General features: G+C 40.5%; 1 protein-coding gene across 1 annotated transcript in view; it reads left to right on the forward strand.

Moving 5' to 3' along the window:
• LOC141091781 (T-cell ecto-ADP-ribosyltransferase 2-like) overlaps positions 1-9,244 on the forward strand; it is a 35,359-nt gene extending 26,115 nt beyond the window's left edge. Inside the window, exons 3-4 of the mRNA XM_073577500.1 lie at positions 1,770-2,454; positions 7,633-9,244. Of these exons, the coding sequence (XP_073433601.1) occupies positions 1,770-2,454; positions 7,633-7,688 (741 nt within the window). The 3' untranslated portion in view covers positions 7,689-9,244. The remainder of the gene's footprint in view (positions 1-1,769; positions 2,455-7,632) is intronic.
• The last annotated feature ends 9,335 nt before the right edge of the window (positions 9,245-18,579 follow it).

Raw genomic sequence — 18,579 nt, forward strand, 5'->3', positions numbered from 1 at the left:
CTCCATTCTGCCTCATGATCCTGCCCCATCTGTCCCCATCCTGCCCCCGTGTCTCTATCCTGTCCTCGTGTCTCCATCCTGTTCCCCATACCCCCATCCTGCTCCACCTGTCTCCATTCTGCTCCCAGTGTCTCCATTCTGCCCTGAGTCTCCATTCTGCCCCATGTCTCCATCCTGACCTGTGTCTCCATTCTGCCCCGTGTCTTCATTCTGCCCCTTGTCTCCATTCTCCCCATGTCTCCATTCTGCACAATGTATTTACATACTGCCACCATGCCTCCTATCCTGCCCCATGTCTCCCATCCTGACCCCGTGTCTCCATTTTGCCCATGTGTCTCCCATTCTGCCCCATCTCTCTTTTCTGCCCCATGTCTCCCATCCTGCCCCCCATGTCTCCATTCTGCCCCATGTCTCCATTCTGCCCCATTTTGCCAACGTGTCTCCATCCTGCACCGTGTCTCCATCCTGCACCATGTCTCAATTCTGCTACATGTCTCAATTCTGCCCCCATGTCTCCATCCTGCCCCCGTTTCTCCCATCCTGTCCCCATGTCTCCATTTTGCCCCCATGTCTCCATTCTGCACCATGCCTTCATTTCTGCACCGGCAGAATCCTGCCACTGGGGTCCGATGAGCAGAAGAGATGGAGCCTGATGTAGGTCCTCTCTGCTCATCAGGCCCATACGCCAGTCAGGGCAGTAATGCACTGATGGTGTTTCTGGTCCCAGTGGTGGGGTAACAATATTCAGACTTATACTGTGGGAAAGTAATAATATTCTATTGTGGGATAATCCTTTTAAAGGGAATGAGATATTCAGCTAATCATAGTATAAAAAGGATTACACCTTATAAAGTAAAGGCCACCATAAACATTATGTAAAAGTTTAGTAGAGTATAAGGGATATGAAACCATTAAACAAGTGGGAGTGTCCTCAGAAAAGGACCTAAATTATGTAGAAGAACCTTTGGCACAATAAGTAAATTTACAGTAAATGTGATTTATTTATAGCAGGCACACTTTAGCATGAACAAAAAAAGACCAACTTTTTGGCCTATATTGGCCTTTGTAAATGATTATCTTTGTTATGAGAATGTGGAGCCTGGAGGACGCCTGCATGTGGGTGGCATGTGTATTATTGTTATTGAAGGTGGTTCGGCTAAAGAAAGACCAACCATCTAATGTGTATGATGACATCAAAACTGTCCCTGACATTTCCTGGAATTTAAGAATCGGGCGTTTGGACTCCAATCGCTTGATTATTTTCTTTGGCAGTGAGATAAGCCACTGCCAGATAATTCTAGCAGCAGATCTCTCATACAGAGCATAAGTACACTTGGCTGAGATGGGTGCTCCGATGTAGTGGCTAGTTAGGAGAGAGAACTGTCTGTTGGGCAAAAGTTTGGCCAACAAAAATCTCATGGGTATGTCCAGCTGATGTTTTCCTATGGGAATATAGTGGCAGCTTTACAGCCTTAAGAGGGGTATCCCAGTTTGGTTGATCTCATGGTTGTTGTGAATATTAGCATGATCTATTGTTATTAACCAGCATAGGCAGGGTACTTCTTTTACCCCCATTCTTATTTACTTTATTATTTTATTTCTCTTGTAGACCTTTATTCATTTTTATTTTATTTTATTACCATAACATTTCTATAAAACAAGATTGTTCTATGTTATAAACACAGATCCTAAGATACATCTGAGACCTGTCAGCAGAGGTAGATACTCATATTGAAAAATTAAAGATCCCTTTTTCTTCTATCTATCAGATAACACTGAATGACAGTCCTAAGATGTTTGATGATCAATATAAAAGTTGCAGACAGAAAATGAATAAGGTCATCCCAGACATATTAAAATCTGAAATGCAATCCAATGAGGAATTTAAAAAATCCTGGGAGGATGCAACGAATCGTTGGAAAGTAATCAAACCAACTATGAAGCTTTCAAAACATTTTAAAAATGAATATGGAATTGCAGTGATTGTTTATACAAGTAATATGTTTACGGCTTTCAATAAAGCAACAAGAGATGTCGGTGATTCATTAACAAATTACAAGAACGTATACCATTTCAAGGCCATGCACTACTACTTGACTATGGCTGTGGACTTATTAGGCGACAAGAAAAAATCAACTCTGGTATATAGAGGCGTGAAAAGCATACATTTTGTACCTTCTAACAGTTCAAGTGGTCTCATTCGATTTGGCCAGTTTACCTCAAGCTCTAAAGATATAAATGTAGCGAAAGGATTTGGCAACGAGTCATTCTTCAAAATGCAAACACGTTATGGCGTTAACATAATGAAATTCTCAAAGTTTCCCAATGAAAAAGAGGTATTAATCCCTGGATATGAGTTATTCAAGGTAAAATCGTTCAAAGAAAAAACTCACAAATTCACCCTAATGAGTACCGGAAAAACTAAAAATCTCTTTAACTGTGCCTATTTTAAAGGTAAGATATATGAGGATAACCTCATACTCATTTTAATGTTTCTGTAGATGTTAAATGCATATTTTTTGTGTGGGATGAGCTGTAATTTTTCTTGGTATCATTATGGATGACATATGAGTTTTTGATTGTATGGCAGCTTGCACTTCTGAGTTTCATTTTACAGGCTTGCTCACATGAGCGTATATATCAGACGAGTGCTATACAATATTTTATGAATAGACTCAATGTTATTCTATGGGTCAGTGCTGATGGCAGTGAAAAATATTGGAGCATACTGTGATTTCACGTTGAAATCTGATGCCACTCACACATTCAAATCTGAGTGTAGTCTTATATCAATGGACTCACACAATGGAGAAAATGGAGAAGTTTTGTTATACAGCTTGCCCTAGTCCAAGAGAATCGGATCACATTATGCTGACACTCTGATCAAACTCTGATCAGAGTTTGATCAGAGTGTCATTAGCATAATCGACCCAATTCTCTCAGATCAGAGAATGTACGGTCGTATGTGTGAACCCTAAAGCTGAGAATCTCAACTTCAAAATGATCACTAAATTACCGCTGTAGCTGCGATCTTGGCTGAGATACAGATTCTAAATTGCTCCCACTTCCCCCTGACTTTAGCTAGTGTGAATGTGGAGTGGAAAGACTGTGGGACAGCTGACCGGCTGCAGGAACAAAAGAAAGATGAGGTGTGAGCTATTCCTATAACCTGTGGAGTAAAAAAAAAATTGAAAAATTAAACAAAAATAAAAAACTCTAACAAACGAAAATAACAATTTAAGAAGAAAAACAACAACATATATTTGTAATTGTTGGGACTGCAACTAACTGAACTATAAAATTAGCTTGTCGCTTGGCTCTCCATGTAAACATCATTAAAAATAGCTAGAATTGTTGTATTTTTTGTTACTTCGCATTAAAAATTTTATTCTAAAAAAGTGATAAACTATACATTTTTGAGATCACTGTGTCTGCAACAACCTAAACTATAAAAATGAGCAAGCTATTTATCCTACTCAGTGCACACCATAAAAAAACATAACAAAACAATTTCAAATTCGCTGCTTTAATGTCATGTTGTCTCACAAAAGATGAAATGAAATTGACCACATGCATCCAAAAGCAATAAAAACTTCAGCTTTTCCTTCAAACAATAAGACTTCATACAACTCATATCAACATAAAAATAACAAGACAATATAATAGGTGAAGGGAAAAAGGAAAAATATTCAGCTCACCAGTATTTTGCAGGTCTCTTCTGTTGAAGACGCATGGAGCCGCCTTGATCAGAGGCGTAGTCCACAATGAGGAAGGAAAAAAGGAGAAAGTGCCTCCAGCATGTGATCCAATAAAATAAATTTCATTATTCAAGACATGTTAAAATAGTAGTACTGGCTGTACATTCATGAAAAAAGGATAGGGTCCCCGTGACAACCAACGCGTTTCAACCTCTTGCGGTCTTAGTCATGGTATGATACCATGCCATAATTTTAACATGTCTTGACTAAATAAATTTATTTTATTGGAACACACACTGGTGGCATTTTCTCCTTTCTTTTTCTTCCTAAAAATAACAAGGTTATGTGTCTCATAATATGACAACAGAGATATATTTTTGTTTCTTACAAGGTATTTTTATTGTGGAAACATAATAAAACCTAACTAAAACTATATAAATTGAGTATCTTGTTATTGCACTTACCCACAGAATAAAATTAGCATCTCACTCACTAATGCTGAACAATGAATGTAAAAAAAAACATCCTAATTGGCAATAAAATGACATTTTATCTTTTGGCATCTACAGCGCATTAATTTCCCAAAGACACTTTGAAGTTGAGGGGAATGATTTCCAAAATGGGGTCACTTCTGGAGGTTTTCCCTGTATTGCAAATACAATACGATGATAGGAAGCCATTCCAGCAAAATCCGGGAACTACATCTCAATGAAAAACATGCAATTTTGTCAATTTTTATTTTCACTTGCAATAGTTCATAAGAAGCACCTGAAGAGTTTAAAAAACTTTCTACTTATTACTTTGAATACTATAAAGAGTGCATTTTTTAAAATCATCTGTTTTTTTGGGGGGGGCTTCTGCAGTAATACGAGTTACATTGGGAATTTATAGGCATCTCAGTGCTGAATCGATTCTTAAAAACATACGTTTCTGAAAGTTTCTTGAAAAATTGCTGAGAAACTTATAAACTAAATAGACTTTTAAAATGCAATGTCATCATAAAGTAGACATTTTGGAAAATATTAATTATATTATTAACTATTTCATGTTATATTACTATTTGTTTTCAAGGTAGACACTCTCAATTAGCGGCAAATTGCTTTGCTGCAAATCAAATTACGGGAAAAAATTTGGAGAAGTGTGATGAAGTTCTAAATACTACAGTCATATGTAAAAGTTTGGGCACCCCTATTAATGTTAACCTTTTTTCTTTAGAATAATTTTGGTTTTTGCAACAGCTATTTCAGTTTCATATATCTAATAACTGATGGACTCAGTTATATTTCTGGATTCAAATGAGGTTTATTGTACTAACAGAAAATGTGCAATCTGCATTTTAACAAAATTTGACTGGTGCAAAAGTATGGGCACCCTTATCGTTTTCTTGATTTGAACACTCCTAACTACTTTTTACTGACTTCCTGAAGCACTAAATTGGTTTTGTAACCTCATTGAGCTTTGAACTTCATAGCCAGGTGTATCAAATCATGAGAAAAGGTATTTAAGGTGGCCACTTGCAAGTAGTTCTCCTATTTGATTCTCCTGTGAAGAGTGGCATCATGGGCTCCTCAAAACAACTCTCAAATGATCTGAAAACAAAGATTATTCAACATAGCTTTTCAGGGGAAGGATACAAAAAGTTGTCTCAGAGATTTAACCTGTCAGTTTCCACTGTGAGGAACATAGTAAGGAAATGGAAGAACACAGGTACAGTTCTTATTAAGCCCAGAAGTGGCAGGCCAAGAAAAATATCAGAAAGGCAGAGAAGAATGGTCAGAACAGTCAAGGACAATCCAAAGACCACCTCCAAAGACCTGCAGCATCATCTTGCTGCAGATGGTGTCACTGTGAATCGGTCAACAATACAGCGCACTTTGCACAAGGAGAAGCTGTGTGGGAGAGTGATGCGAAAGAAGCCGTTTCTGCAAGCACGCCACAGAGTCGACTGAGGTATGCAAAAGCACATTTGGACAAGCCAGTTACATTTTGGAAGAAGGTCCTGTGGACTGATGAAACAAAGATTGAGTTGTTTGGTCATACAAAAAGGCGTTATGCATGGAGGCTAAAAAACACAGCATTCCAAGAAAAACACTTGCTACCCACAGTAAAATTTGGTGGAGGTTCCATCATGCTTTGGGGCTGTGTGGCCAATGCAGGCACCGGGAATCTTGTTAAAGTTGAGGGTCGCATGGATTCAACTCAGTATCAGCAGATTCTTGACAATAATGTGCAAGAATCAGTGACGAAGTTGAAGTTACACAGGGGATGGATATTTCAGCAAGACAATGATCTAAAACACCGCTCCAAATCTACTCGGGCATTCATGCAGAGGAACAATTACAATGTTCTGGAATGGCCATCCCAGTCCCCAGACCTGAATATCATTGAACATCTGTGGGATGATTTGAAGCGGGCTGTCCATGCTCGGCGACCATCAAACTTAACTGAACTGGAATTGTTTTGCAAACAGGAATGGTCACAAATACCTTCATCCAGGATCCAGGAACTGATTAATAGCTACAGGAAGCGACTAGAGGCTGTTATTTTTGCAAAAGGAGGATCTACAAAATATTAATGTCACTTTTATGTTGAGGTGCCCATACTTTTGCACCAGTCAAATTTTGTTAAAATGCAGATTGCACATTTTCATTTATTAGATATATGAAACTGAAATAGCTGTTGCAAAAACCATAATTGTTATAAAGAAAAAAGGTTAACATTAATAGGGGTGCCCAAACTTTTACATATGACTGTATTTTAAAAATAATAAAGAGTGCACTTTTTAAAATTATCTGTTTTTTGGGGTTTCTGCAGTAATATATCGGCAATTCATTGGCATCTCAGTGCTGAATCGATTCTTAACATACGTTTCTGAAAGTTTCTTGAAAAATTGCTGATAAACTTATAAATTAAATAGAGTTTTAAAATACAATGTCAACATAGAGTAGACATATGGAAAATATTAATTATTAACTATTTCATGTTATATTACCATTTATTTTCATGGTAGACACTTTCAATTAATCATTTTGCTGCAAATACAATTTTGGGAAAAAATTTAAAGAAGTTGGTAAAATTTTAATTTCAAAAGACTCGCTCATCTCTAGTTAAAATTTGATTCAAATGGACAAAAAATAAAGGGCTCTCCCCTAATCAAACAGAAAACCGATAAAGAACAAGGGAGTGATGGCTATGGGTGCACCAAATTCTTATTTTTATTGATTCAAAAAAGGTTAAAGAAATATTAAAATCACATTAAAAGAAAATGTCAAACACAGGCATAACCACACCGTGTACCACAACAATAATTGCAGCTAAATTGACATAGACAAGTAATGATAATAATAAAGTTAGAATTGCATAGGCACAGAAAAAGGGGTAATACATCAAAATTGAATAACAATATTGTGGATTAAGATCCTACAAAAAAAGGAAAAGCACCCTTTATAAAAAAAAAGTGTTACTGATAAATATAACCACTAAAGGAGAGGAGTAAGATCTAAAAGGCATATAAATAAATACCAGATAATATTAATAGAGCTCCCTAACATATCTCTCATTAGTGCAGAATGCAAAAATGAATATAGATGGACATAAAAATCACGTGAACCATGTCTATGTTGTCATATGAAAAAACAAAGTAGCTAAAAAGTGTAGTACAACATGTGTGGTGGTCAGAGAAGCACACCTGACGCGCATTTCGCATGCTGCCTTCTTCCAAGGGGTGCAAAAATTTAAATTTCAAAAGATTCACACATCTCTTGTTAAAATTTGTAAGCAAAAGACGTAGAATTGACTGTACATGAAACATTAATTAACGTCATCAGATTATCCTGTCAAATTGTGTTAATACTGAATAACACTTGAAATATGATGGTATATTTGATACAACCTTAATTGTAACTGACACTAACATTCTGTTTTTAATCTGCAGCACAAATGGATGAGCAACTGTATAATGTCACCTTGCCCATGCCGTTAGAGCAATAGTCTGTGACAAGATGAACGCCTGCAAAATGCATGACGAGAAAAGCATAAGAAGAATCCAAGCAAGCTTTCAGTGTACGCCTGCGCACTTGCTTTCTAATTTTGCATCCTTGTCATTTATGGGTTTTCTGGTTGCAAGCAAATAACTTTCCAATATACTTTGGAGGAATTTATTAATAGAGGTTTTTCAGAGCTGCATTTCTAATAAATTTGGTGCATCCTTGGCTGTACTTGCACGATAATTTTCATATAGCAAATTTTAGTGCAAATATAGCCTGGCCCATAATTTCCATCTTTTCTTTGCCGCTAGTGACACAAAGCCTTTGATAATGTCTTATCCAAATATTTTGATTTCTCATCAATTTTAAGATCTCTGCTTGATGTCAGGGAATGAGGACAGTCTCATTTCATCTGTTTTAGTACAGACCTACTTCTCTTAGCTAATAATAATAGTAATAACAATAATAATAATAATCTTTGAATAATAACCTGATAATTTGCTACAGTGTAGGGATTGTATGAACAAATTAATTCAGTAATGCAAATTATAGTGTATCTATAGTTATGCCTATGTGATAACTCTCAGGGCTAGGCTAGATATTTATTTTAGTGATATCAGCTACTAAAAGTTAATCTGATGGATATTAAAATGATCATGTTATGAGTAGGGATGAGCGGACCCATGGATGTTCGATGGGTTCGAGTGAATTTTATTCCAAAGCTCGGTTTCTACCTGACCTTAAACCTGAACCTATGTCTCTGTTTAGTGTTTGGGTTCACTCATCTCTAGTTATTAGACCAAATCTAGTTTATATTAGTATTAGGATTAAAAAGCGATTTCAATGTAAGTTTTCAAAGTAAATACATCAAAATTCATCAGGATTTCATTAATACAGATAGTATTGTGAAGTCAAGTTTACTGCACCACTCCAGTGGTTTTTTTTTTATTCAGCACTGGAAAGGTGCTACTAACGAAAGGTCCCTGCCCCTAGTATTATACTTACAAGACGTCGTCTTCGAGCTCTTCCTGGCGCAACTCTGGTCCCACGCCACTATCTTGTGACCACAACTTGTGAGTGGCCAGAAGTCAGAAGTAACAATCACAAGCTCTTAATGCAAGTCTATGAGAATCAGAACAAGGCTTACCTTCGGGTCCGAATAGGGATCTCCCACTTACCCAGAAACTGCTGAAGACCGACTGAAGTGGCGTAGATAAATGGTGAAGATGGTGGCTGGTAAGTATGTGTAGAGACAGGGAACTTACATTGGAAGCACCACTCCAGTACTGAAATAAAAAAGCTGGATTGGTGCTTTAAGTCTATGTTGTTTTTAGCCTATGGATAGTAGCAAGAAGGCTGTTCCAAGGCAGGACACAGAGACCCTAAAATGGTGTGGAATTAAATCAAAAAGTATTTTAGAAAGTTGCAGATTGGTACTTTAGGAATATTCCAAGTTTTTGTTTTACATAAAACTATAAAACTATTATAAATACGTGTAATACTTTGCCATGCTTTTTAGCACTTTGCAAAATCTTTTTTTTTTTAAATGTCACATTGTGATGCTATTAAAACATTTGCAATAAATATATGTTCTTATCATTCATTCTGGACCAGAAGAAAGTGAACTGAAAAGGACACTGAGGAGAATAATTCACGCATTAGCAAAACAATTAACAAATAAGGCCCAGATTCATCAAGACCAGCAGTTTTCTCTCCAGTCTTGATCAGGGGGCATGAAGGAGTCAGATGCTCTTGATTCATAAACAGATGCACGCCTCTTAATAAATCAGGAGCGTCTCACCATTGAGAAGCGCCTCTGTGTGCTACACCAGGAATCCAGTGTAATATTTCTGACATAAGTAACACCACAGCTTATCATGAATTAGATGAGCAGTGGCATCACATCTCTGCTGTGCCGACATCCTGCCCCAGTTCCACCTGTTTTGACAGAGCTGGGAGAATCTGGTTTAGGCTACTTTCACATTAGCGTTTTTTTGCGCAGCGCATCATGCATTTTTGCATGTGTTTGCGTTTTTTAGGCACATGCGTTTTAACCATTTTCTATCCATTTTAACTATTAAAATGCATGCTTTTTCAAACCCAGGTGTACGCATGTTCAAGCGCACGCCTGCGTTCCCAAAGACTGTAATGCGTTATTTTGTCGCATTCCATGCGCAAGCTTTTTTTGACGCCTTTCAGCACACCAAAAAATGCAACTGGTTGCTTCTAGCGAGCCTAGGCGCACACCGTAAAAAACGCATGTGCACGAAAACGCATATGAACGCGTGCAAACGCAAGACCATGCGCACGCCATGTTAAACATAGGTGCGCATGAAGCAAGTGCATGGATGCGCACGAAGCGCTGCGCTAAAAATCCGCTAATGTGAAAGTAGCCTTTAAAACACCAAAAGTTACTACATTTTTGCAAAACTCTAAATTGCAAACATTTTTCAAAGAAATAGGAAGCACTGCTAATACCATCACTATGTAAACACCCATAAAAAATAGTTTAATTTAAAATGGAAAGTCAGAGACTTTTTTGTTGCAGAACAAGTTTTTTTTTCTCATGCAAAGACACAACCAGATAGTGGCTACTGTCACTTTAATGACAGTAATGACACTTTAAAGTTACAAACACTTGGTGGTAAATTGCACACACATGAGGTATATTGAACACACATATACCTCAGTCCTAAATAAGAAGGTCTCTTTATTAAAGAGAACCTGTCAGTAGGATTTAGCCCTATAGACTAAAGGCATGGCAATAATGGCACTGTAATGCTGAGTAATATGATACCTGATGTGATGGGATCCCCTCAGTGGCAGCCGAATACTCACCTTGTGAAGTTTTCAGAAAATGATGGCTCCTGTGCTCCAGTTTCCTTCATGTCAGAATATATGGGCAGGGTCTTCTTCTCATTCTCCGCACCCCACCAGTCTCCTCTGTTTCTTTTGTGTAGCAGTCTGTGTATGTTTTTTAACTATTTAAATAAATAAATTTAACCCCTTCCTTACATTGTACGTACTATTCTGTCCATGTGACCATTGACCTAAGTCCCATGGACGGAACGGTACTTCACACGCGATAGAAAAAAAGGGTCTTACCAGCTCACTTGAAAGCAGCCTGTTGTGTGTGGGAGCAAGGAATCACGTCGTCCAGCATGTAGTTACTCCAGAAAAAAAGAAAAAGATTCCAGCTGCTATAAGATCCATTTATTGAGTGAAAAGTAAGACAGAGTTCATATGATTGTCTCTATTTGCTTTTTTGATAAAGAACACAGTGTGGGTGTTCGAAACGCATAATAGAGACAATCATGTGAACTCTGTCTTACTTTTCACTCAATAAATGGATCTTATAGCAGCTGGAATCTTTTTCTTTTTTCTGGCATCACACGTGATCACAGCTGAGACCCGGCACTATGTGCCAGGGGCAGTAACGGATTGCCCCCAGCACATTAACCCCTGGCACGCTGCAATCAAACATGATCGCAGTGTAAGGGGGCACAGGGAAGAATTGTGCAGGGAGGGGACTCCCTGCGCGCTTCCCTAAGACCCTCGGAGCAGCGGCGGTGATCACGGAGGGAACTCCGCTGATCATGGCCAGGTATTAGCTGATTTTCACAGCTGACACCCAACACTATGTGCCAGGGGTGGTCACGGACCGACCCCGGCACATTAAACCCTGGCACACTGCAATCAAACATGATCGCAGTGTACTGGGGACACAGGGAAGAATCGTGCAGCGCCTCTGCAGCGCCTTTCAGATAGCTGATCTGACACAGTGCTGTGAAAAGTGTCAGATCAGCGATCTGACACTATATTGTAATGTCCCACACTAGAACAATATAATAAAGTAAAAAAAAAAAATCATGTGTACAAATAATTAATAAAAAATTCAAAAATAAATTAAAAAAAAATCCCCAATAAATTATTTTTTTGGGAAATAAAAAAACAAACAATAAAAGTATACATATTTAGTATCGCTGCGTCCGTAACGACCTGCCCTATAAAACAGTCCCTCTAGTTAACCCCTTTAGTGAACCCCTTCAAAAAAAAAAACAAGGCTAAAAACAATGCTCTATCACCATACCGCGTAACACAAAGTGCAATTACACGCGATCAAAAAGACAAATATGAATAAACATGGTACTGCTGAAAATGTCATCTTGTCCCGCAAAACACGAGCCTCCATACAGCATCATCAGCGAAAAAGTAAAAAAAAGTTATAGCTCACACAATAAAGCATAAAAAATTGCTTTTATTGTATAAAAACGCCAAAACATAAAAAAATATAAATGAGGTATCCCTGTAATCGTACTGACCTGAAGAATAAAACTGCTTTATCAATTTTACCACACATGGAACAGTGTAAACGCCCCCCCAAAAGAAATTCATGAAATGCTGGTTTTTGTTCATTCTGCATCCCAAAAATTGGAATAAAAAGCGATCCAAAAATGTTACGTGCCCGAAAATGGTACCAATAAAAACATCAACTTGTCCCACAAAAAATAAGACCTTGACTGAGTCTGTGGGTCAAAATATGAAAAAATTATAGTTCTCAAAATGTGTTGATGCAAAAACTATTTTTACAATAAAAAGCACCTTTTAGCGTGACAGCTGCCAAACATAAAAACCCGCCTCAAATAGTAAATCAAACCCCCCTTAGTTACGAAAAATAGTAAAATTAAAAAAAAGTATTTATTTCCATTTTCTTATTGGGATTAGGGTTAGGGTTAGGGCTGAGATTATGGTTAGGGGTGTGTTGGGGTTAGGGTTGGAGTTAGAATTGTGGGGTTTCCACTGTTTAGGCACATCAGGGGCTCTCCAATTGCAACATGGTGTCTGATCTCAATTCCATCCAATTCTGTGTTGAAAAAGACAAAGGATGCTCCTTCCCTTCCAAGCTCTGCCATGCGCCCAAACAGTGTTTTACCCCAAATATGGGGTATCAGCCTACTCAGTTCAAATTGCACAACAACTTTTGGGGTCCAATTTCTCCTTTTAACCTTGGGAAATTGAAAAAATTTGGAGCAAAAATATCATTTTTGTGGAAAAAAATATTTTTTTATTTTATGGCTCTACGTTATAAACTTCTGTGAAGCACTTGGGGGTTCAAAGTGCTCACCACACATCTAGACAAGTTCCTTGGGAGGTCTACTTTCCAAAATGGGGTAACTTGTGGGGGGTTTCTACAGTTTAGGCACATCAGGGGCTCCCCAAACACGACATGACACCTGCAGACCATACCATCAAAGTCTGCATTCCAAAACGTCACTACTTTCCTTCCAAGCCAGAACGTGTGCCCATACAGTAGTTTTCTCCCACATAAGGGATATCAGCGTACTCAGGAAAAATTGCACAACAGCATTTGGGGTCCAATTTCTCATGTTACAATTGGGAAAATAAAAATATTAGGGACTAAAAGATCATGTTTGTGGAAAAAAAATATGATTTTTTTTTATTTTCACGCCTTGGCATTATAAACATCTGTGAAGCACTTGGAGCTTCAAAGTGCTCACCACACATCTAGATAAGTTCCTTGGGGGGTCTAGTTTCCAAAATGGGGTCACTTGGGGGAGATTTTCACTGTTTAGGCACATCAGGGGCTCTCCAAACGCGACATGACACCCGCAGACCATTCCATCAAAGTCTGCATTCCAAAACGTCACTACTTCCCTTCCGAGCCCCGACGTGTGCCCATACAGTAGTTTTCTCCCACATATGGTGTATCAGCGTACTCAGCACGAATTGAACAACAACTTTTGTGGTCCAATTTCTCCTGTTACCCTTGGGAAAATAAAAAAAATTGGGGACTAAAAGATCATGTTTGTGGAAAAAATATGACTTTTTATTTTCACACCTGGGCGTTATAAACTTCTGTGAAGCACTTTGGGGTTTAAAGTGCTCACCAAACATCTAGATAAGTTCATTGGGGGGTCTAGTTTCCATAATGGGGTCACTTGTGGGGGGTTTCCACTGTTTAGGCACATCAGGAGCTCTCCAAACGTGACATGGCGCCCCATCTCAATTCCAGCCAATTTTTCGTCAGTGCTCCTTCCCTTCCGAGCTCTGCCATGTGCCCAAATAACTTTTGGGCTCCTGTTTCCCTTGAGAAAATAAAAATTGGGGGTGAAAAGATCATTTTGTCATGTCCGCCATGTCTGTTATGTCGCAAGTTGCCTGGAGCAGTGTGCACGCGCGCCTTACCTCATGGCTGCACGCTGTTGCTGGGTAACCATCCGTCTCTGTCTGACTCTGCAATCCGCTGTACTCCTGAAACCCCTGATCATGTGACCTTTCCTATGTTCCAGCCCTGCTCTGGTTCTGCAATCCGCTGTATTCCTGGAAACCCCTGATCATGTGAGCTTTCCTATGTTCCAGCCCTGCTCTGGTTCTGCAATCCGCTGTATTGCTGGAACTTCTGATCATGTGACCTGCTCTATGGTTCTACCCAGGCTGTTCTAGCGATGCTCTCTATGATCCTGGAGGATCTGAACCCAAAGTCCCTCTCTGGTCTTGACCCGGAAATACTGGTGCTATGGTGCTATATCAGACCGCCCCTCCCTATGGTCAGGGCCTGAGTATTGTGTTGCTTCCCTGCATGGCTGCTTGGTCTGCTGGGTCGCTCCCTGTATTCTGTGCCCCTGCACTCTGCCCTGATGTGCGTCTTTGCACACGCTCCGTGCTTGTACTCCATCTCTTGTCCCGTGTCTTGTCTTATGTTTGTCCGTTGTGCCATGTTTCGTCCTTGTCCTGCTTGGACTTGTTGTCCTTCCATTGTTCTCTGCCTTGCCTGTTTCTGCCATGTCTTGCTTTTGCTATGCTCTGCCTTGTGTTCATTCCCATGTTCTCGGTCTTTGCTTGTTCTGCCTCGCTCTCTTCCTAAGGTGCTCTGTAGTGCCTCCTGGCACACGCACCATTCCTCCTCTCTTACCTTTTGTGCTCTCTTGCACATTTCTATGTCTAGTGCCATCTGCCTTGGCCCGGCTCTGGGCTTCGGCCTACGCTCCGCTGCTAGACCCTGTCCTCTGATGCTCTCTAGCACACTCCCTGACTAGTCCCAAGGCTCTGCCTTGGCCCGGCTCTTGGCTTCAGCCTACGCTCCGCTGCTAGCTCTGTTCTCTCTCTGACCTGACTCTGTGTTTCTAACTATGTTCCTCTCCGTGTTCCGTTCCCTGCCTTGTTTCTTGCTTTGCCTTGTCTTGTTGCTTCGTGTGCCCTTTGCATGCGCCTGGCCTTCCTAGCCTCCTGTTTGTGCCTCAGCCGTGCTCGCCCTAGTCGTGCCCTCCTGCTTGTGCCTCAGCCGTGCTCGTCGGTCAGTGACAGCTGTGTCGCCTGCTATGCCTCAGCCGGGTTAACTGGAGTCTTGCCCATCTGTCAGTGCTGCAGCCTGTCCAGCTAGCCAGTGCCCCAGCCATGCTCTCTGTGCTTCCTTGCACCTCACGCTGTTTCTGCACTGTGCTCTACGTGCTCTTTAAAGCACGCGCAGGTCCTCGCCTGCCCTTTGGCATACCTCCCCATGCTTCTGTAAAAGTACGCACAGGCTTTGCCATGTACCCTGTCGTGCCCTCTTGCACGCACTGGACCTAACCCTGCTCTCGAACCCTGACCCTGGCGTGTCTCTCTGCACGCGCAGGCCTCCATCATTGTACCTGTCCCTGGCGTGTCCCTCTATATGCGCAGGCCTCCGTCCTTGTACCTGTCCCTGGCGTGTCCCTCTACACACACAGGCCTCCGTCCTTGTACTTGTCCCTGGCGCGCCCTCTGCATGTGCAGGCTGCCATCCTTGAACCTGACCTTGGCGTGTCTCCTAGCACGCACCCTGCTTCGTATCCTGGTTCGTCTGCCGGATTCCTGAAGACTGCCGACCGCTGCCAGAGGTCCGGAGCCAGATGACTTCATCCTGATGCCTGGATCCTGTCAGACCTTGCCAGTCGTCCGATGCCTTCGCACCCGCCTTGGACCCTGGCGTGTCTTCTTGCATGCACTCTGCCTTGGACTCTGGCATGTCTCTGAGCACGCACCTTGTCTTGGACTCTAGCATGTCCTAGCACGCATCCCTCCTAGGAGCTTTGGTGTGACCCCTAACACGTACCCTGCCCTGGACTCCGGTATGTTTTCTGCACGTGTTATGTCTGCAACATTTGGCGTACCCTTGCACGCACTTTACCGTGTTTCTCCGTTTGTGCGCTGCATCTGATTCTCTGTTTTTGCCTTGTATCTGATTAAAGTGTGTAACCACGTTTGCTGAAGAATCCCTGTGACCTTGCTTATGTTTCATATCCTGTTCGCTCTGTTGCCAGGCACTCAATAGTGTCTCCCTGAGCCGGCCGTCTGGTCCAGCTGCCGTGGTGGCTCACCCCCTTGGTCTTGCCCCTGACACTCCCTGTACAGGGGATGGGTTCTCACTAGGTCAGCTCGCCCTAGGTGGGTGGGTGCCATGGTCCAGAGGGGCCACTCTAAGAAGAAAAACGGCTCAGCGCAAGCTGATGCTCGTCACACTTTTTTTTGAAAAATTATGATTTTTTCATTGTACGGCTGAACGTTATAAACTTTTGTGAAGCCCTTGGGGGTTCAAAGTTCTCACCACATATCTAGATAAGTTCCTTGGGGGGTCTAGTTTCCAAATGGGGTAACTTGTGGTGTGTTTCCACTGTTTAGGCACATCAGAGGCTCTCCAAATGTGACACGGTGTCCAATCTCAATTCCAGCCAATTTTGCACTGAAAAAGTCAAACGGCGCTCCTTCCTTTTCAAGCTCTGCCATGCGCCCAAACAGTGGTTTACCCCCACATATGGGGTATCAGCCTACTCAGCACAAATTGCACAACAACCTTTGGGGTCCAATTGCTCCTTTTACCCTTGGAAAAATAAAAAATTGGGGCAAAAGTATCATTTTTGTTGAAAAAAATATGATTTTTTTTAATTTTTATGGCTGTACGTTATAAACTTCTGTGAAGCATTTGGGGGTTCAAAGTGCTCACCTCACATCTAGATAAGTTCCTTGGGGGGTCTAGTTTCCAAAATAGGGTAACTTGTGGGGGGTTTCCACGGTTTAAGCACATCAGGGGCTCCCCAAACGCGACGTGACACCCGCAGACCATACCATCAAAGTCTGCATTCCAAAACGTCACTACTTTCCTTCCGAGACAGTAGTTTTCTCCCACATATGGGATATCAACATACTCAGGACAAATTGCACAACAGCATTTGGGGTCCAGTTTCTCATGTTACAATTGGGAAAATAAAAAATTGGGGACTAAAAGATCATATTTGTGGAAAAAATATGATTTTTTTTATTTTCACGCCCGGGCATTATAAACTTCTGTGAAGCACTTGGGGGTTCAAAGTGCTCACCACGCATCTAGATAAGTTCCTTGGGGGGGTCTAGTTTCCAAAATGGGGTAACTTGTGGTGTGTTTCCACTGTTTAGGCACATCAGTGGCTCTCCAAATGTAACATTGCATCCAATCTCAATTCCAGCCAATTTTGCATTGAAAAAGTCAACCGGCACTCCTTCCTTTCAAGCTCTGCCATGCGCCGACACAGTGGTTCCTCCCCACACATCAGGTATCAACGTACTCAGGACAAATTGCACAATAACCAATTTTTCCTGTTACCCTTGGTAAAATAAAAAAAATTGGACCTGAAGTAATTTTTTTGTGAAAAAAGTTAAATGTTCATTTTTTTAAAACATTCAAAAAATTCCTGTGAAACACCTGAAGGGGTAATGAACTTCTTGAATGTGGTTTTGAGTACCGTCAGGGGTGCAGTTTTTAGATTGGTATGACTTTTGGGTATTTTCTATCGTATAGACCCATCAAAGTGACTTCCAATGTGATGTGGTCCATAAAAAAATGGTGTTGTAAAAATGAGAAATCGCTTGTCAAATTTTAACCCTTATAACTTCCTGACAAAAAAAATTTTGGTTCCAAAATTGTGCTGATGTAAAGTAAACATGTGGTAAATGTTACTTATTAAGTTTTTGTGGGCCATATCTCTGTGATTTAAGGGCATAAAAATTAAAATTTGGAAATTTGCAAAATTTGCAAAATTTTCGCCAAATTTCAATTTTTTTCACAAATAAACGCAAGTTATATCAATGAACTTTTACCACTATCATGAAGCACAATATGTCACAAGAAAACATTGTCAGAATCACCAGGATCCATGGAAGCGTTCCAGAGTTATTACCTCATAAAGGGACAGTGGTCAGAATTGTAAAAATTGGCCCGGTCATTAACGTGCAAACCACCCTTGGGAGTAACGGAGTTAATAAATGGCGTGCGGTTCCCCCCCATTTTAATAACCCGGCTTGCTAAAGCAGACAGCTAGGACCTGGTATTCTCAGTCTGATAAGGGGCCATGGATATTGGCCCCCCCAGTCTAAAAATAGCAGCCCGCAGCTGCCCAGAAAAGGCGCATCTATAAGACACCCATCCATTACTAATCCTAGAGTTATATGGTAAGTGAAGACACAGTCAGAATAAAGTATTTTATTTGAAATAAAACAAAACACTTTTACTTTTTTATTTGAAAATAACAAACACAGTTATACTCACCTAATGCCTAATTCCACTGCATTCTGTTAATTCCTCCTAAACAAAAAGCATACTCCTTCTTCAATAACACTTCTCCAATCAATCAATCAAATTTATTATCGCCAAGTACATATTACATATATACAAGGAATTCTTTGTGGCAAAGAGGCAACATAATACGTGTATATAACAACAGATACAACAAGTAACATCTAACAAGACAGATACAGTATATAGTCTACACATGACGATTTAATTGTTGAACAGAGAGTGGATAGAAGCTGTTCATATGGCGGTTGGTGCTGCATTTGGGGACTCTGAAGCGACGTCCTGAAGGGAGTAGTTGGAATGAGGA

This window comes from Dendrobates tinctorius, unplaced genomic scaffold (assembly GCF_039654945.1).
Source record: "Dendrobates tinctorius isolate UK_male_01 unplaced genomic scaffold, ASM3965494v1 ptg000008l, whole genome shotgun sequence".
NCBI classification, from domain to species: Eukaryota; Metazoa; Chordata; class Amphibia; order Anura; family Dendrobatidae; genus Dendrobates; species Dendrobates tinctorius.